General features: G+C 43.4%; 1 protein-coding gene across 3 annotated transcripts in view; it reads left to right on the forward strand.

Moving 5' to 3' along the window:
- The window catches only part of LOC106610164 (neuronal membrane glycoprotein M6-a), a 73,146-nt gene that overhangs the window by 41,156 nt on the left and 5,617 nt on the right, over window positions 1-26,373 (forward strand). For all 3 annotated transcript variants that reach the window (XM_014209344.2, XM_014209345.2, XM_014209343.2), the window contains exons 2-5: window positions 20,356-20,542; window positions 24,817-24,973; window positions 25,468-25,621; window positions 26,050-26,126. In XM_014209344.2, the coding sequence (XP_014064819.1) occupies window positions 20,356-20,542; window positions 24,817-24,973; window positions 25,468-25,621; window positions 26,050-26,126 (575 nt within the window). The remainder of the gene's footprint in view (window positions 1-20,355; window positions 20,543-24,816; window positions 24,974-25,467; window positions 25,622-26,049; window positions 26,127-26,373) is intronic.

Below are 26,373 nucleotides of genomic sequence, written 5' to 3' on the forward strand. Positions count from 1 at the left end.
GGTCCCAGCTGCCTTGAGATCATTGACAAGATCCTCCCGTGTAGTTCTGGGCTGATTCCTCACAGTTCTTTGATCTTTGATCATTGCAACTCCACGAGGTGAGATCTTGCATGGAGCCCCAGGCCGAGGGATATTGACAGTTCTTTTGTGTTTCTTCCATTTGCGAATAATCACACCAAATGTTGTCACCTTCTCACCAAGCTGCTTGGCGATGGTCTTGTAGCCCATTCCAGCCTTGTGTAGGTCTACAATCTTGTCCCTGACATCCTTGGAGAGCTCTTTGGTCTTGGCCATGGTGAAGAGTTTGGAATCTGATTGATTGATTGCTTCTGTGGACAGGTGTCTTTTTTACAGGTAACAAGCTGCGGTTAGGAGCACTCCCTTTAAGAGTGTGCTCCTAATCTCAGCTCGTTACCTGTATTAAAGACACCTGGGAGCCAGAAATCTTTCTGATTGAGAGGGGGTCAAATACTTATTTCCCTCATTAAAATGCAAATCAATTTATAACATTTTTGACATGGGTTTTTCTGGATATTTTTGTTGTTATTCTGTCTCTCACTGTTCAAATAAACCTACCATTAAAATTATAGACTGATCCTTTCTTTGTCAGTGAACAAACGTACAAAATCAGCAGGGGATCAAATACTTTTTAACCCCCCGGTAGGATCAAAATTTTATTCTAAGAATGTGAAATGTCAGAATAATAGTAGAGATAATGATTTATTTCAGCTTTTATTTCATTCATCACATTCCCAGTCGGTCAAACGTTTACATACACTCAATTGGTATTTGGTAGCATTGCCTTTAAATTGTTTAACTTGGGTCAAACGTTTTGGGTAGCCTCCCACAAGCTTCCCACAATAATTTGAAATTTGGCCCATTCTTCCTGACAGAGCTGGTGTAACTGAGTCAGGTTTGTAGGCCTCCTTGCTCGCACACACTTTTTCAGTTCTGACCACAAATTTTCTATAAGATTGAGGTCAGGGCTTTGTGATGGCCACTCCAATACCTTGACTTTGTTGTCCTTAAGCCATTTTACCACAACTTTGGAAGTATGCTTGGGGTCATTGTCCATTTGGAAGACCCATTTGCGACCAAGCTTTAACTTCCTGACTGATGTCTTGAGATGTTGCTTCAATGTATCCACAAAATGTTCCATCCTCATGATGCCATCTATTTTGTAAGGTGCACCAGTCCCTCCTGCAGCAAAGCACCCCCGCAACATGATGCTGCTCCCCACATGCTTCACAGTTGGGATGGTGTTCTTCGGCTTGCAAGCCTCCCCTTTTTTTCCTCCAAACATAACGATGGTCATTATGGCCAAAGAGTTCTATTTTTGTTTTATCAGACCAGAGGACATTTCTCCAAAAAGTACGATCTTTGTCCCCATGTGTAGTTGCTGACCGTAGTCTGGCTTTTTTATGGCGGTTTTGGAGCAGTGGCTTCTTCCTTGCTGAGCGGCCTTTCAGGTTATGTCGATATAGGACTCGGTTTGTTGTGGATATATATACTTTTGTACCTGTTTCCTCCAGCATCTTCACAAGGTCCTTTGCTGTTGTTCTGGGATGTATTTGCACTTTTCGCACCAAAGTACGTTCATCTCTAGGAGACAGAACGCATCTCCTTCCTGAGCGCTATGATGGCTGCGTGGTCCCATGGTGTTTATAGTTGCGTACTATTGCTTGTACAGATGAACGTGGTACCTTCAGACGTTTGGTAATTGCTCCCAAGGATGAACCAGACCTGTGGAGGTCTACACATTTTGTTTCTGAGGTCTTGGCTGATTTCTTTTGATTTTCCTATGATGTCAAGCAAAGGGGCACTGAGTTTGAAGGTAGGCCTTGAAATACATCCACAGTTACACCTCCAATTGACTCAAATGATGTCAATTAGCCTATCAGAAGCTTCTAAAGCCATGACATAATTCTTGGGACATTTTCAAGCTTTTTAAAGTCACAGTCAACTTAGTGTATGTTAACTTCTGACCCACTGGATTGTGACACATTGAATTATAAGTGAAATAATCTGTCTGTAAACAATTGTTGGAAAAATGACTTGTGTCATGCACAAAGTAGATGTTCTAACCGACTTGCCAAAACTATAGTTTGTTAACAAGACATTTGTGGACTGGTTGAAAAATACGTTTTAATGACTCCAACCTAAGTGTATGTAAACTTTCAACTTCAACTCTGTCTGTCTGTCTGTCTGTCTGTCTGTTTATCCGTCCATCTCTCTCTCCGTCTCTCTGTCTCTTTCTCTAGGATCCTTCCACTCTGAGTCAACTTGTACTCTCTTTTATTTCCTTCCCTGTCCCCAATTTACAGATTTTCAGACTTTGTACTATGAATAATGCAGTATTTGAAACTAGACTTTTGAACTGTACAAAGGAGTAAATATAAGCCAGGGAACCAGCGTTTACAGAAACACACACACTCTGCTCTGCATGTTTATCTTTCAGTCGATTCTGACATCTGTTCCACATCTTAACTATCTCCAAATATGGAGATATGGCATAGTAGGGGATTACTGTGAGTGGCTTTAAACCAAATCTTCCTAGACCTTACTTAATGTGAATTAACCCAGTCATAATATACAACACACACACACGTTGTCCTTCCCAGTGTATCTGTTGTGGCATTTTACAGTTAAGTGGGTCACTGAGTGCCAGAGCCGAATTTGCCCTGTTCTCCCTCCCTGTCGCCCGTCGACATGGCAACCACGCTGGTCGATTAAACATGCGCACATGATGGAGGAGGAGCCGGAGAGGCCTATACACACCGGCATGAGGAGGAGAGGTTGGTACAGTGTAAAAGCTAACAGCTATAGGGAGCTATTCCTCACATCCGCAGCAAAAGGGGAAAGAGGAAGCTGTCCTCTCTATCCCTCACTGTTACATAGGTGGGTTGTTCCTTCTGAACAATAGAAGGTCACTTATAGCTACGTTGTCAACGAAACCGATTTGCTAATTTACTTTGATTTATATACTACAGTATATAGTATTTCAAACCCTAACAATAGCTGCTTTGCCTAATGTCTATGACCCTTGTGTGTCTTTGTTCAGGGGTTGTAATTCCCCTTCCGTTGTCTCGTTACCCAGTCCCCTCCCTCACCTCACAGGATTAGCTGGTGTATAGTTATACACAAAAAGGATAGAGTGGCAAAGGGGGCATGCTGCCTTGTATTCCAATTACCCACTATATCCTGGGTTCTATTGAAGATGCTTGTTCTATTCTTTCCCCCACACAGAGGTAACCATTAGATAATTATGACCTTTGATTGATCCCCGTATGGATTAAGGGGGGGGGGGGGGGGGGTAATCCCTGGGGTGCCTGTTTGACATGGGCTCTGATAGATGGAAAGACCAAAAAGGTGACGAGAGGCGAGAGGGAGCACGAGGGGGTGGGCAGGAGAGGAGTCTCTTTGTCATGTGGGAGACACCTTCTGTTGCTTGTACTGTAGCAGTGTGTGTGTCTCCACTAAGCCATCTGAACCCTTTAGAATTGGGTCAGGATGACCACTTAGAGGCCCTATTATATTATATTTATTATATTATATTTATTGCTCAAAATGCAGCATGGATTTACTGTGTGGGATTGAGTATGAACACACCACAAAATGAGGGAGCTTCAATCATTTTTGTGTGTTCTCATAAAAGTCCATTTTATATGCCGTTCTGCCTGATTGTAATTGCATTTCACCTATGTTACTGTCATTGTTGACACAATGTGTCATGGTTGATATTGTCTTGTTTTGGCATTGTTACGTTGGTTAAAGGACAAATACTTATTTCACTGACATTACCTAAACACACACACATACACATGCACACACACTACTCACACATACAGTGGCTTGCGAAAGTATTCACCCCCTTGGCATTTTTCCTATTTTGTTGCCTTACAACCTGGAATTAAAATGGATTTTGGGGGGTTTGTATCATTTGATTTACACAACATGCCTACCACTTTGAAGATGCAAAATATGTTTTATTGTGAAACAAACAAGAAATAAGACAAAAAAAACTGAAAACTTGAGCGTGCATAACTATTCACCCCCCCAAAGTCAATACCAAAATCAATACCTTTTACAGCAATTACAGCTGAAAGTCTCTTGGAGTATGTCTCTATAAGCTTGGCACATCTAGCCACTGGGATTTTTGTCCATTCTTCAAGGCAAAACTGCTCCAGCTCCTTCAAGTTGGATGGGTTCCGCTGGTGTAGAGCAATCTTTAAGTCATACCACAGATTCTCAATAGAATTGAGGTCTGGGCTTTGACTAGACCATTCCAAGACATTTAAATGTTTCCCCTTAAACCACTCGAGTGTTGCTTTATCAGTATGCTTAGGGTCATTGTCCTGCTGGAAGGTGAACCTCCGTCTCAGTCTCAAATCACTAGAAGACTGAAACAGGTTTCCCTCAAGAATTTCCACGTATTCCTTCAATTCTGACCAGTTTCCCAGTCCCTGTCCATGAAAAACATCCCCACAGCATGATGCTGCCACCACCATGCTTCAAGGGTGGGGATGGTGTTCTCGAGGTGATGGGAGGTGTTGGGTTTGCGCCAGACATAGTGTTTTCCTTGATAGCCAAAAAGCTCAATTTTAGTCTCATCTGACCAAAGTACCTTCTTCCATATGTTTGGGGAGTCTCCCACATGCCTTTTGGTGAACACTAAACGTGTTTGCTTATTTTTTTCTTTAAGCAATGGCTTTTTTTCAGGCCACTCTTCTGTAAAGCCCAGCTCTGTGGCGTGTACGGCTTAAAGTGGTCCTATGGACAGATACTCCAATCTACGCTGTGGAGCTTTGCAGCTCCTTCAGAGTTATCTTTGGTCTCTTTGTTGCCTCTCTGATTAATGCCCTCTGACTGGTCCGTGGTGGGCGGCCCTCTCTTGGCAGGTTTGTTGTGGTGCCATATTCTTTCCATTTTTTAATAATAGATTTAATGGTGCTTCGTGGGATGTTCAAAGTTCCTGATATTTTTTTATAACCCAACCCTGATCTGTTCTCCACAACTTTGTCCCTGACCTGTTTGGAGCTCTTTGGTCTTCATAGTGCCGCTTGCTTGGTGGTGCCCCTTGCTTAGTGGTGTTGCAGACTCTGGGGCCTTTCAGAACAAGTGTATATATACTGAGATCATGTGACATATCATGTGACACTTAAATAAAGTACACCTGTGTGAAATCTAACTAATTATGTGACTTCTGAAGGTAATTGGTTGCATCAGATCTTATTTAGGGGCTTCACAGCAAAGGGGGTTAATACATATGCCCGCACCACTTTTCAGTTTTCCATTTTTTCCATTTCACTTAACAAATTTGGACTGTTTTGTGTATGTGCATTACATGAAATCCAAATAAAAATCAATTTAAATTACAGGTTGATCCTGTAAATTACAGGTTGACTCTGATACTGGTTATGCCTTAATAATAAGTCCTCCCTCAGACCCGGCCTCCTGAATGAACCTCCCCACAGCATCACAACAACAGCAGCAGCAGCACAGAGCAAGGTGGTCCCAGCGCGACGCTAGGCTAGCTACATTATTAATGACCCTGGCAGGCTAGCAGCCCTAAATAATGGAAGAAGCATCCTCTCTGTCGCCCATCCCAAGCTTTCTGACTCTGCACTCTCCCATTTGTCCAGCCTTCTCTAACATATGCCCCGTCAAGGCAACACCATCGCTACGGCTAAACGCTAGCACGCCAGACAGATGCATAGCGCTAAAATCTAACTGCAGGTGATGGAGCAGATCGCTGTAAGGGGACCTAAGGACCTGTACTGACAGAGGAGGACAATGGGGTTGGATTTAGTTGATGTGGTCAATGCACTACGGTATGAAGCGTTCCAAAGGACTAGAGGTGGATAGTTACAGTAGGCCTATTGATGTGTTTTAGAGGGATTTGAGTGGTTTAGGGCAGAGCCATAACCTATAGTCTAGATATATGGCTATGCTTTATGGAAAGCCAATCATGTATTTCCATCTAAAGAAGATAGGACATATGGACAAAGCAAACACGCTTTTCTGAATGGTAGATTGTGTTGAATCGGAGAGGGATTTCAAGTTTGTGGTTCACATCCACATCCTGACCTCACCACACAAGGTTGGAAGGGGTCATCTAAAGACGAGTAGGCAACACTAGACCAGAGTATAACCTTGAATATAACCGCCTATGACCCCAAACACCATAGGTCAAAACCAACTAACCGACTCAGAAAACCTACTAATGATGACATCACTGAGAACTTCAGAACCATTTTATCAAAGCTGTTTAAAGAGGGGGAATAGCTGGTTGTTGTTTCCCTAGAGGAAAAGAAGGGAAGAGTCAGGGAAGCACACACAGTCTGTTTGACGTGACTGTGAGCTCCAGAACTCTGTCAGCTGAAGGGATGCTTGTGACGTGTGACGGCTGTCTGCTAGGGCTATCCGGCCTGTCCCCAGGGGAACGCCTCTGAAGTGGAGTCGAGGGAGGGAGGGAGGGAGGTTTGGTGACAACTCTCAACATAGCGTCACCTCAGGGCAGTTGAATTCTGTTTCTCTCTTTTTCTCTCTTATTTTCTCTCTCTGTCTCTCTCTCTTTCTCTCTGTATTTCTTTCTCTCTATTTTGACTCCTCTGAACATCATATCAAATTCTGCTATCTGACCTCACCACTCTGTTCTCAGGCAGGAGGAGTTAGACTCAACATGAGGTGCTGCATCTCTCTGTGTGTAGACTAGAAGCTGATGGACCTCTTTCACAGAACATAACACTGTCACAGGACATTGGTTCACAGCATTTTTGGCATTGAACCTTTGGGACGAATTATCACAACCATGCACCAGTCTGTTGAGGAGAAAAACAATCAAGCATCATATAAAGCATGGGTTCGACGGCTCTGACCCTCATCGGATGTGGCATGGCATGCAAACTATTACAGAGTACAAGGGGAAGCACAGCCGCTAGCTGACCAGTGACACAAGCCTATCAGATGAGCTAAATTACTTCTATGCTCACTTCGAGGCAAGCAACACTGAAGCATGCATGAGAGCATCAGCTGTTCCTGACGACTGTGTGACGACTGTGTGATCACATCACGTAGCCAATGTGAGTAAGACCTTTAAACAGGTCAACATTTACAAGGCCGCAGGGCCAGACGGATTACCAGGACGTGTACTCCGAGCATGCACTGACCAACTGGCAAGTGTCTTCACTGACATTTTCTTTGAACTTTTTTTTACCCACATTTTTTCTCCCTAATTTTGTGGAATCCAATTAGTTACAGTCTTGTCTCATCGCTGCAACTCCCGTACGGACTCGGGAAAGGCGAATGTCGAGAGCCATGCGTCCTCTGAAACACAACCCAACCTAGCCGCACTGCTTCTTGACACAACGCACATCCAACCCGGAAGCCAGCTGCACCAATGTGTCGGAGGAAACACCGTGACGGGCCGGCACTGCACCCGGCCCGTCACAGGAGTCGCTAGTGCGCAATAAGACAAGGATATCCCTGTTTCAAACAGACCACCATAGTCCCTGTGCCCAAGAACACTAAGGTAACCTGACTAAATGACTACCGACCCGTAGCACTCACGTCAAAGCCATGAAGTGCTTTGAAAGGCTGGTCATGGCTCACATCAACACCATCATCCCAGAAACCCTAAACCCACTCCAATTAGCATACCGCACCAACAGATCCACAGATGATGCAATCTCTATTCCACTCCACACTGCCCTTTCATACCGGGACAAAAGGAACACCTGTGTGAGAATGCTATTCATTGACTACAGCTCAGCCTTCAACACCATAGTGCCCTCAAAGCTCATCACTAAGCTAAGGACCCTGGGACTAAACACCTCCCTCTGCAACTGGATCCTGGACTTCCTGATGGGCCGCCCCCAGGTGGTAAGGGTAGGCAACAAGATATCCGCCACGCTGATCCTCAACACAGGGGCCCCTCAGGGGTGCGTGCTCAGTCCCCTCCTGTACTCCCTGTTCACTCATGACTGCATGGCCAGGCACGACTCCAACACCATCATCAAGTTTGCCGATGACACCTAAGTGGTAGGCCTGATCACCAACAACGATGAGACAGCCTATAGGGAGGAGATCAGAGACCTGGCCGTGTGGTGCCAGGACAACAGCCTATAGCTGATCTCAATGTGATCAAGACAAAGGAGAATATTGTGGACTACAGGAAAAGGAGGACCAAGCACGCCCCCATTCTCATCGACGGGGCTGCAGAGGAGCAGGTTGAGAACTTCAAGTTCCTTGGTGTCCACATCACCAACAAACTATCATGTTTCCAGCACACTTAAGACAGTCGTGAAGAGGGCACGACAAAGCCAATTCCCCCTCAGGAGATTGAAAAGATTTAGCATGGGTCCTCAGATTCTCAAAAGGTTCTACAGCTGCCCCATCGAGAGCATCCTGACTCGTTGCATCACTGCCTGGTATGGCAACTGCTCAGCCTCCTACCGCAAGGCACTACAGAGGGTAATGCGTAAGACCCAGTACATTACTGGGGCCAAGCTTCCCGCCATCCAGGACCTTTATATTAGGCATTATCAGAGGAAGGCCCTAAAAATTGTCAAAGACTCCAGCCACCCTAGTCATAGACTGTTCTCTCTACTACACATTTGTCTTCTTAACTTCTTAAAGCATTGTTGGTTAAGGGCTTCGAAGTAAGCATTTCACTGTATGGTCTACACCTGTTGAATTTGGCGCATGTGACAAATACAATTTGATTTGATTTGATTCACACATTTTATTGAGTGCTTTGCCACTTTTATTGAGTGCTTTGCACCACTTACAATCAGAGAAAGTGTTGTTGGACTATCTTTCAAGTGGCTTCATACTAGACCACTGATTTCTCCAATTAACCCATTTCACCCAAACAACAAAAAACACATCAAATAAACAAAACAATGATTTGCTGTGTATCTGTCTGTCTCCCTGTGTAAGGAAACATCCCATCACAGAGCCAAAGTAGACCACTTTGAGAGGCGCCTGAGAAAACGGCACCTGCAGTCACAGTAGGGGTTCTGGGACCCTGTTACTGCTGTTACTGCTACTTCTCTAGACTGATATGCAAATGATGCATATGAATTATTCACCAGGCTGCTTTCATATCTCCTGTAGTGTTAGAGGCTTGAACAGCTTCTTTTCTTTTGTTGCTTGGTGTTGTACTGAAGGATCCTCCCCGGTTCCCTTTCTCCCAATCTCTCCTAGTCTCTCTAAATGTTGTCTGGGCTGAGCCATATTACATTTTAATATTCATTTTAATACTCCGATGATGGACAGATAGAATGCGTGTTATCCTTCTTAACAGAATTTGAACTTTGGAAATGGAGAGAGGGAAGGCCGCTTCAACGGAGCATCTATTAATAATGACTTTAAATCCTATTAGTGGAAATGTACACCTGCTAGACCCAGACTTGTTTTTTCTATGCCACACACACACACACACACACACACACACACACACACACACACACACACACACACACACACACACACACACACACACACACACACACACACACTTCTTTCCTCATAATTGTTACGCTTTCTTTCCGTCTGTCTGTCTATCCTGTATTTTGAATACCGGCATCTTCATAAATCGTTTAAAAAGTGACGGTTTAAAGGGAATGCTCTGTAGGTACCCTAGCAAAAAGACTCTAATCATATGAAACACATGTAGCTTGCCTGCCTCACCGCCGACAGGGATAATTCATCCACTTCTGGAAATTAATTCAGAACAGCTAGTCCAAACCCGATTTACACATGCATTACTAAAATGAACCAGTTCGTACCGACCGATCATTCCAGTGCGTTCCCCACGAAACTGGTCGCCTAATTCGTTAGCGGACCTGACATTCATTTTAATGTTCTGGCATTTTTTCAAACCTTATTGCATCTGATTTGATGGTAATGGTGATGAAAACACCTTCATATTTTGTCTGTGTGTGGGTGTGTGGTTAAAGTGGGGGTTATCGTGTTATAGCCTGAGGAAAGTAGAGTGTTATTGTTGTGATCTTGTCTTGCTCTGAGGGCGTTGCTTCCCTAACCGTCCCTGACAGTCACACTGTATGCTTCTATGGTAACACTACCACAATACTACCACACTACATCCTCAGTCACACCCAGGGATTTCGAATCACTTGCGATACGTTCTTTATTAAAGATAGATACACATTTAAGCCTGCCAGAAGAATAGAACATTTACATGTCATTGAATTGCGCCGAGTTTGATTTGAGTCACACATTGGTCTGAAACATTTACAATTCATAAAGGAATGTCAAAACAAATGTGAGTTCTGTGTCTTCTTTACCGTATTTAATTTTGGATAATGATCTCTGTCTATCGGTCTCACGTGCCGAGAAACCGTACTAATAACAATAAGGATGATGAATACGCAACAAGATTAACAGATAGAACGATGAGAGAAAAAAAAAGGGGCCAATCGTCACCTCCTGTGGAGCCGAGCAGCATGGGAGATATTACCCAGGATGCAGCCTGTCGGTGGAGCATGAGTCGCAATGAGACAAAAGGTTTACTTGAGACACAAAGGGAATATTATCTGCTCAGTGCCAAGATCCACACTAGCATACCCACACTAGCATACCCACACTAGCATACCACTTCAACTAAAGCAATATATTGGGACATACATTTTAAGTGCTGTGCTCATGTGGATAATGGAATACATCGTATTCTATGTGGTTACTGTAAGCAATATTCTCCCATCTCTTCCTATTGTGACATATAAAGTAGGTAGATACTGTATCGTTGGCTTATGATATCGTCTTCCATCCCAACACTGTGTACGGTGCCTGTCTCTCCCTACTCTGTGGCAGTAGATGGTACTCCAGGTAGATACTGCGTCTGTATTGACTGTCTGGTATTGACTTAGCCTTCCAACAGACATCTCAGTGCTGCTTGATTCAATTATGAAGGGACAATGGAGTAGAATGAAGTGGCCTGTGACATTGGCACATTGGTTACTGCCCTATGAGACCTGGTGACTAGACTAAATGGGGTATCTGGTTTCTATTGGTCTAGACTGCGAAAGGGTGAGCTGGACTGGAAGGGTGTGGTGTTAGTCAAGGATAGTTGATCTGATCATATTGGGATCAAGGTTTTGGATCCATATGTAATCTGTGTGTGTGTGTGTGTGTGTGTGTGTGTGTGTGTGTGTGTGTGTGTGTGTGTGTGTGTGTGTGTGTGTACATTATTGACACCAACCATACCGATCACTTATCGCGGGCATTTTGCTGATATCGTTCATTACAATAAGTAGCCTATACTAGAGAAGTATAAGTTTTAAATGAAATAAGTTTGCTCACATGGGTGTAACCAACGTTAATATTATAAACTTATCCTTCTATTTATCATTATTGCATAAATTCAGGCATTTGTCCATTATCGCCCAGCTCTAGCGTGCGTGCATGTGTGCCTGTAGCCACACTGCCGTTGTATTAAGTACCTGGAGTAAGAATTCTAGTCAAAGGAAATTCAGGTTAATTTCACATTGTCTGGCCTCAGCTCCATAACTCCTATAATTGATGGGATACTCTACTGTCTGCCAAGGCAGCTGGGATATCTCCTTCTGTATAGATTAAGCATGGCTCCTCTTTATACACATGCAAGGGCTCTAGTCCCTTTCTGTAATCTATCAATACCTGCCATGCTATTCTATTGGACGCCGGTCAACATTAACAATGCACTGGACAAACAGATATACCTCTCATCCCTCTTATCACACACACAAACACACAGGCTCTGGTTTGTAGGTAGTTAACCTGAGTCTTAATGGATGTGTAGGCCTAGTGTGTGGTTCACTATGTCCTATAATAGTAATAACCTAATTCCTCTCATCCACCGCTAATGAGTAACACCCACCTGGCTGATTCACGCCAAGGCAGCCATTTTGGCACCCGAGCTCCTCTCATCACGCATCACACTGGTGTTCACACTGAAATGGCGGGTGTGAAACATCAACTAGACTGGCAATGTGAAATAAAGGCTGCGTCCTAAATGGTCCCTGCATCCTTTTAGTCTGCATATATAGGGAATAGGGGGCCATTTCAGACAGCGCCACAGTCAGTCCTAGAAACATGGAGGTGTGAAACATGGACTGTACGGAAAATGTCAACGAGAGAGTCAGTCTCAGTGTGAGAAACAGCCGTGGTATATATCGGCTAGTAGCTAACCCACGGACGGTTAGATCTTTACCCATTTGCCTTTGGGTCATTCGGCCTGTTTGCTATTCCAGTCAGGAGTCCAGTTGAGGATGAAGGCAGCAGAGCTTATCTCAGTACTGCCTCTGAGTCACACGCGCCGGCTGGCTGAGAGATGGGTAATAGCGCCGACCACTAGCTGTCTGTATGTCTGTCTGAGGAAAGGGAGGGAGGCGGCGGTGGTGAAAACGTGCTAGCAAGGCTAATGATTGATCATCTCATCTCACTATAGTTCAGCTGTCCATTACAAATGAGATTTGAATCGTGCAAAAGGTTCATGCCTTAAGGAGTAGGACTCGATGCTGTGAGAAGTAGCTGTGACAGTAATTTGATCATGAACTTCTTCTCACAGGTGCTGGGGATGAATTTTTTTACGATTACACACAAGGTTTTGTGTACGTTGATGTTTGATGTGAGGTCTCAAGGCGGTCTTTAAAAAGTCCCAGTTTAATTAGCGAATTATCTCAGTACAGCTCCGAGTTCAGTTATAGACAATGCAGCATATTGAGATGTAAGACCCATGCTCTCTGCCTTATGCATCAGAGCTCAAACGTCAGGCTTTGGATAAATGAAGTCGTCAGTGCAGAAATGAACATCGACATGTCCCCTATGCCCAAGGCTGCACAGCCTATATCGACGACAGGATGGAATCAGTGGTAAACTGAATTGGCTCATTAAACAGTTGGATGAGCTAAAACAAAGAGCCTGAACAGACAGGGAAGCCAAACAGAAATCATTTGGGGGATTGACAAGTATATAGACTATTATTGTGTAAGGAAGCTCACAAACCTACTGATTTGTATCTTACCCTCACTATGGCCAATCAGAAGGCATGCATTCAAAATAGAATAATATTTTAGGAAAATAAGGGGTTTATAGTGAAATGAATGTGTCTCTGTGTATTTTTTCTATCTCTAAGAGTGTCTGAACAGCTCTCTTCCACATCTGTCAAAGTCAGTGACTGATTGGCTGCATTCCTAATGAGGTTGATGAGTGACTGTTAGTAGTATGAGCTGATTGGCTATTATCCCACTGAAGTCGATGAGTGACTGTTAGTAGTATGAGCTGATTGGCTGTGATCCCAATGAGGTCGATGAGTAACAGTTAGCAGTATGAGCTGATTGGCTGCATTCCCAATGAGGTCAATGACTGACAGTAAGAGCAGGGCGGGCACAACCCCAACTCTAAATCTCTAATACCCTTCAAAGGAGTGGGCACAGAGGTGGGTCAATGTGCCAGCTGGAATGGAATATCACACAGCTTTTAAAATCATTTAATAACAATCCGACTGCCGCCATTTCTCCCCTCTGTCTCTCATTTTATTGCCTCACTTTAACATTTGTTAAATGTCTGAGCGGCTGCTTCGTAATGACAGCCATTCTGGAAGAGGCCTATGCACCTGCAGGGGATAATAGTGTACAAAGCCAATCAATGCTTATGCCACAGCCAATGCTCTTTTGTATTAGGAACTTCTATGTCATTAGCACTTGAGGTATAGCCTAGGCTAAAATCCATTCTGCTCACTATTTCTGTAAGGGCTGGTTTCAAATCAAGTCACATTGTATTTGTCACATGCGCCAGGTGTGTGACAGGTGTAGACCATACTGTGAAATGCTTACTTACAAGCCCTTAACCAACAATGCAGTTTTAAGAAAATACCAACAAAAAAAAGTAACAGATAAGAAAAACAAATAATTAAAGAGCAGCAGTAATAACAATAGCGGGGCTATATACAGGGGGTACCGGTACAGAGTTAATGTGGATGCTATATACAGGTGGTACCGGTACAGAGTCAATGTGTCAATGTGCGGGGGCACTGGTGTCGAGGTAATTGAGGTAATTATGTACATGCAGGTAGGGTTATTAAAGTGACTATGCATAGATAATAACAGAGAGTAGCAGCAGCGTAGGGGTTGGGGGGGTGCAAATAGTCTGGGTAGCCATTTGATTAGCTGTTCAGGAGTCTTATGGCTTGTGGGTAGAAGCTGTTTAGAAGCCTCTAGGACATAGACTTGGTGCCCCAGTACCGCTTGCCGTGCGGTAGCAGAGAGAACAGTCTATGACTAGGTTGGCTGGAGTCTTTGGTTTCCCAGACACAGATTAAGCCTAGTCCTGGACTGAAAAGCAAACTCAATGGAGAGTATCTAGTCTCGGGTTAATCTGTGTCCTGGAGCCTGCCCTAAGAGTATAAAGCAGGGAATTGTGGGGTATTGTTCCTGCCTATCAAGCTTCATAACCAGACATGGTATCTAACCCCATATAAATACCCTGTCTTAAACACAGGATTTAAAAAAAGAAGCAGGCTTTCTTAATTAAAATTCACAAGCGGGGGTTGCCTTGACACGTCTTATTTTAAGTAAAGGGAACTTTTCCACCGCAGGGCACAGGGAGGAGGCGAGAAGAGATTACCATTTTAATAAGTAGTGTAGAAGGCTGAGCAGACCAGATAGACAGACTAGGCCCTCACTGGGTGATTAGGCATCCAAGCCAAAGCTTCCTGGGAAATGGAGTTGATAGTGCTGACAGAGAACTATTGAGCCAAGCGAGCATCTCTATCCATCACCATTCAATGTGAGTGTTTGTGTGTGTCACCATCCATCTAGATGAAAAAAACAACCACTTAAGACCCGCACAGCACTACAGTAAATTTCCCCTAGCCTCCCCATTAAGAGACTCGCATCCCCTTTAAGATACCTTTAAGAGGCCATTCATCTACTGTTACCTCATCGATCAACAGGACATCCCACTGGGCACAGACGTCATTTCTAATTTTGATTTAATATTTGGTTGAGTTTTTGACTAACATGAACTGAAAGTGAAATCTACAAAACATGCCACTGGATTTAGGTGAAAACAAAGACAATTCAATCAGTTTTCCACTTTGATTCAATGTCATCACATTGAATTTCTTTGTTGAAATGACGTGGAAACAACGTTGATTCAAACAGTTTTTGCCCACTGGGAGGTCTCTAACTACTCTGTGTATGTTGGTTTACTGGGCCTTACATACAGTTATTAATCATCTATGTAGCACTACTCATGTTCATAGGGTGGACATAGAGAGATAGATCATGCATCTGTGTTATAATTTGAGTCCTTAGAGGACTGTCATCAGATAGATCCCATATCAGGTGCCATTAGTTGTAGAGATGATGTGTGGTGTGTTATCCACTTGGAAAGTAATTATTGATTAGTTATCAATCAAAAGTCAGCTACCTATCAATTCTGTATCCTATCATAGATTAGACTAGATGAATACATGGATTTATCCCAATCATGAATAGACTAGATGAATAAGACAATATGTTCCTTCCCAGATCTCAAACATGCCATAAGTTCTCTCTCTCTGTTGGCGAAATCCTCCTTTTCCTAACATGCCTGTGGCGTCTATGACAAATCGCTAAGAATGATGATCCAACATAGCCCTCCCCCTGCTGGCTGTTCACCAGACAACTGTGTTGAGTGTTGGACATTGCTAGACGTGTATTTGAACAGAGGGGTCTGAACCAGGCAGTCAGTAGGGTGTTAGATCATCTCTGATGACATCTTATTGGGTGTGTGTGGAGGGAGGGAGTGAGGGAGGGAGGCTGGGTTAGGGCTGGTGCCATTGGTGTAAATTGCTTAAGTAAAAATACTTTAAAGCACTACTTAAGTCGTTTTGGGGGGCTTTCTGTACTGTACTATTTATATTTTGGACAACTTTTACTTCACTATATTCCTAAAGAAAAGAATGTACTTTTTACTCCATACATTTTCCCTGACACCCAGGGAAATGGTGATGGGGTGGCCTAGTGGTTAGAGCGTTGGACTAGTAAGCAAAAGGTTGCAAGATTGAATCCCCGAGCTGTCGAGATAAAAATCTGTTGTTCTGCCCCTGAACTGTTCCTAGGCTGCCATTGAAAATAAGAATTTGTTCTTAACTGACTTGCCTAATAAAATTAAAAAGTACTTGTTACATTTTGAATGCTTAGCAGGACAGGAAAATGGACCAATTCATGCACTTATCAAGAGAACATCCCTGGTCATCCCTACTGCCTTGGATCTGGCAGACTCAATAAACACAAATGCTTCATTTGTAAATTATGTCTGAGTGTTGGAGTGTGCCCCTGGCTATCCGTAAATTATTATTATTATTATTATTTTTTAAATGGTTATGTCTGATTTGCTTAATATAAGGAATTTGAAATAATGTATACTTTTACTTTCGACACTTAAGTATATTTAAACTACATACTTTTAGACTTTTACTGAAGTAGTATTTTACTGGGTGACGTTCACTTTTACAATTTTCTATTAAGGTATCTTTACTTTTACTCATGTATGACAATTGGGTAGTTTCTCCACCACTGGCTGGCGCTGGCTCTGGGTGTCCATGCCTATCTGCCGGCCTTTGTGCGTCTACATGTGAGTGTGCATATATGAAGGTTTAGGGAAAGAGGGATACCTAGTCAGTTATCCAACTGAATGTATTCAATTGAAATGTGTCTTCCGCATTTGACCCAATAACCTCTGAATCAGAGAGGTGCAGGAGGCTGCGTTAATCGACATCCACTGCCTTGCTCAGGGGCAGAAGGACAGATTTTTACCTTGTCAGCTCGGGGATTCAATCCAGCAACCTTCCAGTTACTGGCCCAGCGCTCTAACCACTAGGCTACCTGCCGTATCCCCCATAGGCATGTTGCCATACAGACAACTACTACACTCCCCCACAGTGGGTAACAGCATGGCAGAAGAAGAGGATGGCACAGTGTCTAACCTGACATATTGTATAGAGGAGGACAATGTAATTACAACCTGCCACCACCCTATTTAGTAATGTCTCTGCATATGCACACACACACACACACACACACACACACACACACACACACACACACACACACACACACACACACACACACACACACACACACACACACACACACCCCACTCACATCAGCTAATAGATTTGTAGAATGAAGGATTTTTCCCCCTGGGAAAGATGGTGAACTGAGCTGCTCGTTCCCACTTTGTGCTGACAATGGCTTTCCCAGATTCAGTCCTGGGGGCATCCGGCCGACCGCTTCCAATGAATATCCATGGACTCTTTCGAATGTTTCTCAACTGAGAGAGCACAGTTCGTGTTAGTATTCTGAGCTGGGCATTGGGGCAAGACGGAAAGGCGTACTTCAGTGAAAACAGTGGAGGTGCAATCGTGTCATCTTTGCAATTCATTGCACCAGTTATAGAATTAATAAGATGAAATAGTGAAGTTATAGCTATAGTATTTACAACTGACTCTAGTAAATGCAGTACGATTTTTCAAAAAATGTGATCAACCCAGTATCACTTGAAATGGGAAAATACCTTGGTCTGTTAATCTAAGCTTGCTTGAATCATTCCCCAAGTCCTCACCCACATGACATATCAGCTTTGTAAATAATTGATCAGCTGCCATCATACAGATACTTATGACTACATCGTTTGGACGATTTATCGGGTGTGTTTGTAGATTAATGAAGGTGTCCACTGCCCATATTGTGCTTTGATCCCTGTGGACTGGGCTCAGAAATCAATACCCCACTGTGTCTAGTCTGCCACAGGAACACACACACTCCCTCTCTCTCGCTCTCTCACACACACACACACACACACACGCACACACACACGCACACACACACACACACACACACACACACACACACACACACACACACACACACACACACACACACACACACACACACACACACACACACACCAGAGCCGATAACCTAGTGAAAGTCTACACACCCCTCTTTTTTAATTTGTAAAATTTTTCTTTCACTTTGAAAATGTGGAGTAGGTTGTATAGATCGGTAATCCCTTTTTTAAATTGAATTTTAAGGGAGAAAATGTTGAAGACTGTGCAAGGGGTGTGTAGACATTCACTAGCGACCGTATATAGGCATGCCCATGCAGTCCAACACCAAGGAACCAAAGTTACTAATATGACTAGGATTGGGGCAATTAGAAACAGGTGACCCTGTACTGTTAATCAATGTTACTAATATGACTAGGATTGGGGCAATTAGAAACAGGTGACCCTGTACTGTTAATCAATGTTACTAATATGACTAGGATTGGGGCAATTAGAAACAGGTGACCCTGTACTGTTAATCAATGTTACTAATATGACTAGGATTGGGGCAATTAGAAACAGGTGACCCTGTACTGTTAATCAATGTTACTAATATGACTAGGATTGGGGCAATTAGAAACAGGTGACCCTGTACTTTTTTGACACAGAGATTGGTTTTATCTTGCTGCATACCCCTGCATGATACAGTAATCTTCCCTCAATGCACAAAGAGGAGGGTACCGTAAAAGGATCATATATCCTTTGCTTACTATTATCACTGTAATTTATTCACCAATATTTATTCATCATGAATATATATTAAAATCAGTATACCACATGGCCTGATGGGATGATGGTGATATGAAACAGTATAGATTCAGATTATTTTGTCAGTTTCTCCTCTCCCTGTGTCAGTCTTGGCTCTCTGAAGACATGGGGAGTGAGTTGACGGTCTTTCCTGTCTCTCGCCTGACTGCACAGACACATACACAGACACGCGTGCACACACACACACACACACACTCCTCTGTGCCTTAAGGGGATAATAAGCATGATTGACAGTGAAAGAGACGTGCAGAGGATTCTGAACTAAGTCTGATTTCCTATTGGCTGAAGTCTGGTCCTGTGCTCACGGTAGACTAAATACCACCTGACATCAACTGACTAACACACACACACACACACACACACACACACACACACACACACACACACACACACACACGGTTACGCACATTCTCCAGGCTGTAGCAGTGGTGGTCTCCAGAGCATCCTGTGTGCGCAGAGAGGGGTATAACAGTAATAGACAGGAGTGCTTTCAGGTGAAGTCAAGTTGTAGCGTAGGTGTGAGGGTTATTCATTCACAACACAGCTGGGACCCTGCAGTTTAAATGCCTTCCAAGTGTTCTAACTAAAGCAAGTCCAGAGGCACTAATGTACAGTAGAGGCAGAACAGAACTGGGATTTGTGCTGTAGTCACCAACTGCACAGTAGTAATACAACAAGGAAAACCTAGCCTGAGTGCCAGTCTGTTTGAGCTATCATGCCAGCTCCTTTTCATTCACTGTCATGCCAAACAGCAATGTTGTTGGCATTGGCAAGAGCCCGAATGGATCTGCGACCAGGCTATGGAAAATAGGAGTTCAATATTGCAATTGGACATTTGCCGATTCGTTTGATAAGCGATATCTGAACCTCGCCTATCCAGTCCAGTTGAAGAGAGATGGGAGCGTTACACTCAAGTATCACAAACACGCTTTCTCTTCATCGGAGACTGTCAGATAGATACTTCCTGTAGTCTGAAATAATATAACATACCCCCCCTCACAGACACAGTATTATCCATTACACTGCATCTCTCCTTCTATCCCTCTCTCACTGTGTCTTCTCCTTCTAGCTATCAGTGTTCTGTTTTGTAGCTCTCTCTCGCTCTCACTCTCACTCACTCTCTCACTCACTGACTCACTGTGTTTACGACTGGTCATAAATCCAGCAGCTGCTCTACCCTGGGTGAAGAGAGGGATTCCATTTGCAGGGCCGCAATCCACAGATCAATACTGTTTGCGCTCTTTGTATTAAACCCATAAATCTGTCCGAGGAGCGATTATGATTGGCTGGAGTGACAGTAAACTTCCTTCTCGAGATGGCAACAGGCGATTTATTGGCTCTGGGTCAACTGGAGAAATGTGGTTAGAGTGTTTGTTGTTATCGGATGGTAGATGGGATATCATTTGATCCCTGTGCATTTTAAATTAGATGCGGTGGGATTTGGTGTGGTAAAATAGATGAAATAAAATAAAAGGTTGAATGAAAAACGTTGATTTAATGATCTTCTGATTCTGAATCAACGATTTCCTTGCTGTTAGAGTGCTTTTATTTCCTTTGGTTCTGGTGTCAAACGTATTTCAATTCCTGTCAAGCCATGAATAGAGTGTGACATGTACAGTATTTCATGACTAGAGCACCTGTGAATATCTAAGATATTCTACCATCGTCTTTACTCTAAACGTTCTCCTCTTCTCTCTGTCTCTGTCCAGGATGCTTTGAGTGCTGCGTCAAATGCCTGGGCGTCCTCCCGTATGCCTCTCTCTTCGCGACCATCCTTCTGTACGCTGGGGTGGCGCTGTTCTGCGGCTGCGGGCACGAGGCCCTCTCTGGCACCGTCACCATCCTGCAGAACTACTTCGAGGTGGTCCGAGCAGAAACCCTGGACGTCTTAACCATGTGAGTGTGGGTGTGTTTGCGTGGGAGGGGTGTCACAGTGGGGTTTTTTCACCGTTTTCTAAATGACTCATGGTCTGGTTAGTCAAAACACCTACATGCAGCCTGGAGATGTGTTGAAACTCAATGAGAAGAAGTTGCCGTTGAATTTTCACTTCTTCCTACTCCTTGTCTGTTTCGACCCCTGGAGAAACTAGCTTTATTAGTGTGGTTAAAACAGCAGTCTGTGTGTCCTCACAAAAAAAAAACACTACCCTATTTTGAAAGCTTCAGTACCTGTAAAGGGAATGGTTCCGATCTCACCTGTGCTATGACTGGCACACCTAGTTAACACCTTATCGAGACGCCGTATCCTCGCTCGCCCTAGATAGTAAAATGTACATGTCCCTCCAAGCAGTCCCTCCAAGCAGTCCCTCCAAGCAGTCCCTCCAAGCAGTCCCTGGTGATTGGTACTGGAAGTGAGTCACACTTACTTAATGGAACATTTTCTTCTCTTCTCTTTCTTCTGAAGTGATTAACCATTAGCGGTGAACAGCTGCCTCGTAAGTGTAGATTGAGGTTCGGTAAAATCTCCCTTCCACCTACATTATTACTCACTATCTATACATGTACCCAACAAGATGAGTATTTAAAATGTGATCAAGTAAAACTATCCTTACTCTCCCCTCCCTTATCTCAATACACAACAGTATAGTACTGAACTGTTGAAGCGATGGTGAGTCTCACTATACAGTGTCTGAAATGACTGCGTTTAACTCTTTGTTAAGTGTCCGTTTCAGAGTGGGTGGCAAGGAATAAGTTAGCCCTAAATATTTCTAAAACTAAAAGCATTGTATTTGGGACAAATCATTCACTAAACCCTAAACGTCAACTTAATCTTGTAATCGATCATGTGGAAATTGAGCAAGTTGAGATGAGACTGTCATGGTCAAAACATATTGGTACAACAGTAGCTAAGATGGGGGAGAAGTCTGTCCATAGTAAAGCGATGCTCTACCTTCTTAACAGCCCTATCAACAAGGCAGGTCCTACAGGCCCTAGTTTTGTCGCACCTTGACGACTGTTCAGTCATGTGGTCAGGTGCCACAAAAAAGGACTTAGGAAAATTGCAATTGGTTCAGAACAGGGGAGCATGGCTGGCCCTTAGCTGTACATAGAGAGCTAATATTAATAATATGCATGTCAATCTCTCCTGGCTCAAAGTGGAGGAGAGATTGACTTCATCACTACTTTTATTTATGAGAGGTATTGACATGTTGAATGCACCGAGGTCTGTTTGAACTACTGGCACACAGCTCGGACACCCATGCATACCCCACAAGACATGCCACAAGAGGTCTCTTCACAGTCCCGAAGTCCAGAACAGACTATGGGAGGCGCACAGTACTACATAGAGCCATGACTACATGGAACTCTATTCCACATCAACTAACTGATGCAAGGAGTACAATTAGATTTAAAAAACAGATAAAAAACACCTTATGGAACAGCGGGGACCGTGAAGCAACACAAACATAGGCACAGACACATGCATATACACACACACGATAACATACGCACTATACACACACATGGATTTTGTACTGTAGATATGTGGTAGTGGTGGAGTAGGGGCCTGAGGGCACACAGTGTGTTGGGAAATCTGTGAATGTATTGTAATGTTTTTAAAATTGTATGAACTGCCTTCATTTTGCTGGAACCCAGGAAGAGTGGCAGCAGCTAATGGGGATCCATAATAAATAGAAATAGAAATACACACATTCGTGCATTTTTAAGCTTCAATTAAAATCTAAAAATATATTCAGGATGGCTGTCTGGTGAAGAGAGGTGTATTTATCAGGTGTTTGATCATGAATATGTGTGTGAGTGGGAGGGAGGGAGACTTTTCCCTGACGCAGCACACTGACGGAGATCGATTTTTCCACTCCTGTGTGTGTGTGTATGCTTGTGTTTCTACGTCTGCGTGATGTCTTGGCACGGGGCCGTTGGGGGATTTAAGCCCTCTGAAATCACTCTGGGTTGTCCCGGCGCACCTGCTCACCGGAACTCCGCCTGCCGAGAGGGAGTGTGTCTGTGCTTCTACTAGATGTTGTAAATGGCGGGAGATTGTGGCATGAGCAGTAGACCTGGCCTAACTGATGTAACTGGGCTTTCTATACTGATGTAACTGGGCTTTTTATATTTTATACTGATGTAACTGGGCTTTCTATACTGATGTAACTGGGCTTTCTATACTGATGTAACTGGGCATTTTATACTGATGTAACTGGGCTTTCTATACTGATGTAACTGGGCTTTTTATATTTTATACTGATGTAACTGGGCTTTCTATACTGATGTAACTGGGCTTTCTATACTGATGTAACTGGGCTTTTTATATTTTATACTGATGTAACTGGGCTTTCTATACTGATGTAACTGGGCATTTTATACTGATGTAACTGGGCTTTCTATACTGATGTAACTGGGCTTTCTATACTGATGTAACTGGGCATTTTATACTGATGTAACTGGGCTTTCTGTACTGATGTAACTGAGCTTTCTATACTGATGTAACTGGGCTTTCTATACTGATGTAACTGGGCTTTCTATACTGATGTAACTGGGATTTCTATACTGATGTAACTGGGCTTTTTATACTGATGTAACTGGGCTTTCTATACTGATGTAACTGGGCATTTTATACTGATGTAACTGGGCTTTCTGTACTGATGTAACTGAGCTTTCTATACTGATGTAACTGGGCTTTCTATACTGATGTAACTGGGCTTTTTATACTGATGTAACTGGGCTTTCTATACTGATGTAACTGGGCATTCTATACTGATGTAACTGGGCATTTTATACTGATGTAACTGGGTTTTTTATACACATGTAACTGGGCTTTCTATACTGATGTAACTGGGCTTTTTATACTGAGATAACTGGGCTTTCTGTACTGATGTAACTGAGCTTTCTATACTGATGTAACTGGGCTTTCTATACTGATGTAACTGGGCATTTTACACTGATGTAACTGGGCTTTCTATACTGATGTAACTGGGCATTTTATACTGATGTAACTGGGCATTTTATACTGATGTAACTGGGCTTATTATACTGATGTAACTGGGCATTTTATACTGATGTAACTGGGCATTTTATACTGATTTAACTGGGCTTTCTATACTGATGTAACTGGGCATTTTATACTGATGTAACTGGGCATTTTATACTGATGTAACTGGGCTTGTTATACTGATGTAACTGGGCTTGTTATACTGATGTAACTGGGCATTTTATACTGATGTAACTGGGCTTTCTATACTGATGTAATTGAGCATTTTATACTGATGTAACTAGGCTTTCTATACTGATGTAATTGGGCATTTTATACTGATGTAACAGGGCTTGTTATACTGATTTAACTGGTCTTTTTTTACTGATGTAACAGGGCATGTTATACTGATGTAACTGGGCTTGTTATACTGATTTAACTGGTCTTTTTTTACTGATGTAACAGGGCATGTTATACTGATGTAACTGGGCTTGTTATACTGATTTAACTGGTCTTTTTTTACTGATGTAACTGGGCTTTCTATACACTTTCTAGGCCACTAATATGTGGTGTGTGCTGTACTAGGTGTGAAATTCACTTCAGATTAAGGGTACTAAAAAAATAAGGTTTACACCTCTATAAAATCATCTTTATCAGAGGAAAGCTTGTGAAATCTACCCACTGTGTTTGTCTAAAACTATCTCCGAAACCTCTTCCGAACCTGCAGGGATGGAGCTAACCCTAACTTTCCTACCCAGGTTCTTTCTGGGACATTAGAGCTTTTTACATAACCCCACAGAATTAAACACACACTCATTAGCTAAATGAGAGCTAATCCACTAGTCCAAGCAAGGAAAAAATTCAGAATGACTGTGGAAGCAAACTGACTGCAGTATACAGTCAGAATACTGTCTGTCACTGCTGGAAGTAATATAATTTGTAGTCCAATGCACTTGGACTACAAATGGGGCTGCTGGGCCTAAAAAAACATGTAATAGTGAAGTACTGTACTAAATGGCCCGCACACTCAATGCACACATCTGTATTGTTTAGCAATGTTTTGATTCCAAAAATGGATCTTTGTATGTTCCTGCCCAGATCCTATTAAATGATTATTTAATTAGTATTCTAATTCCTAGTTCTATGGTTCCTGGGAATGAAACCGCTAGTCTTGGTGTGCTAGCCACACCAACTGAGTGATCCCATCGCTCTGTTCCTGTCTCTCTTTCTTCCTCCGCAGGATTGATATCTTGAAGTATGTCATCTACGGCGTGGCGGCGGCATTCTTCGTCTACGGCATCCTGCTCATGGTGGAGGGCTTCTTCACCACCGGCGCCATCAGGGACCTGTACGGAGACTTCAAGATCACCGCCTGCGGACGGTGCGTCTCCGCCTGGGTAAGAAATACACTTAAATCAACCCTTATCTTCTGCGCCCTATCCGCTCCCTGTATTTCTGAAGGCGTTGGATGGGTATAAGCATTCGGGTAGACAATTAGGACACGTCTTTCTGGAGGAAGTACCCGAGAGACGGGATTAGAGATCTGGTGATGGAGAATTTACAGTTTAAGATGTCTCTTCTTTGAATTATGGCCCAATGCTAATGACAGCTGATGAGTCAGTCAGCCTTCTACCGACTTACAACTGTCATCTTCTCTCTCTTTCTAATGGACCGTCCTTCACTTCCTTCTCCTCCTTCCTCCCTCTCTTCCCCTCCCTCTCTCTTTCTAATGAATTGTCCTTCTCTTCCTTCTCCTCCTTCCTCCCTCTCTTCTCTTCCCTCTCTTTATTCTCCTCCCTCATTTCCTTCTGTGCTCTTCTCTAACACTCTCTCTCTTTCCCTCTCTCTCTAATGAACCATTCTCTCTTGTGTCCTCCGTTTCTTCCTGCAGTTCATTATGTTGACCTATATCTTCTTCCTGGCCTGGTTGGGTGTGACAGCCTTCACCTCGCTGCCCGTCTTCATGTACTTCAACATCTGGACCATCTGTCAGAACACCACTGTGGTGGAGGGCGCCAACCTCTGCCTGGACCTGCGCCAGTTTGGTAAGGGCGGGCCCGGGTGGCGCCGCCACTGTTGCCATTTACAGTATACGTACACAGTCACTGACACTGGCAGTGGTTAACCAGGGCTTTGGTGGTTTATTTCCATTGTTTATTTTATTGTTTGTTTCTTTGTGTTCTATCATGAACGTGGATAAGATGTCTGACAAGACAATGACCTATAGAGCATACTGTACTGAATAGTGTGTCGTTTAGTCTTCTCACTTCGCGGACACACAATTCAATAAATATTTTTTACATTTCATTGCAGTTATTTAATGCTCCCGAAGGAGATCTATTTTACAGCCCTTTAACAAGAGTGTTTGTTGTAACTCGCTGCAGTAGCTGTTGTTAGGTCTCTGGGGATCGAAGCGCTTGCCAAGCTAAGTCACTGAAATGTAAATGTGAAATTGAATGTTGTTTTTTCGCAGGCATGGTAACTATCGGGGAGGAGAGGAAGGTGTGCACGGGCTCCGAGAAGTTCTTTAAGATGTGTGAGTCTAACGAGGTAAGGGTGTGTGTGTGTGGCTGGGGAGCGATGAAGGGCGGAGGCGAGGTTCTGTTGGCTGTAACCTTTAGTGATCGCCGCACCTCAGGGGTTAGGCTCCTCTCTCACATTGAAGGCTGTCTGTCCATAGAGGTGGAATATGTTTCTCAAATCATAAATGCTTTAGGGAAGTGTTTCCCGATCCTGCCTCTGGGGACCAAAATGCACTTTTTGTTTTTTGCCCTAACGCTCACACACTTGATTCAAC

This window comes from Salmo salar, chromosome ssa08, assembly GCF_905237065.1.
Source record: "Salmo salar chromosome ssa08, Ssal_v3.1, whole genome shotgun sequence".
NCBI lineage: Eukaryota > Metazoa > Chordata > Actinopteri > Salmoniformes > Salmonidae > Salmo > Salmo salar.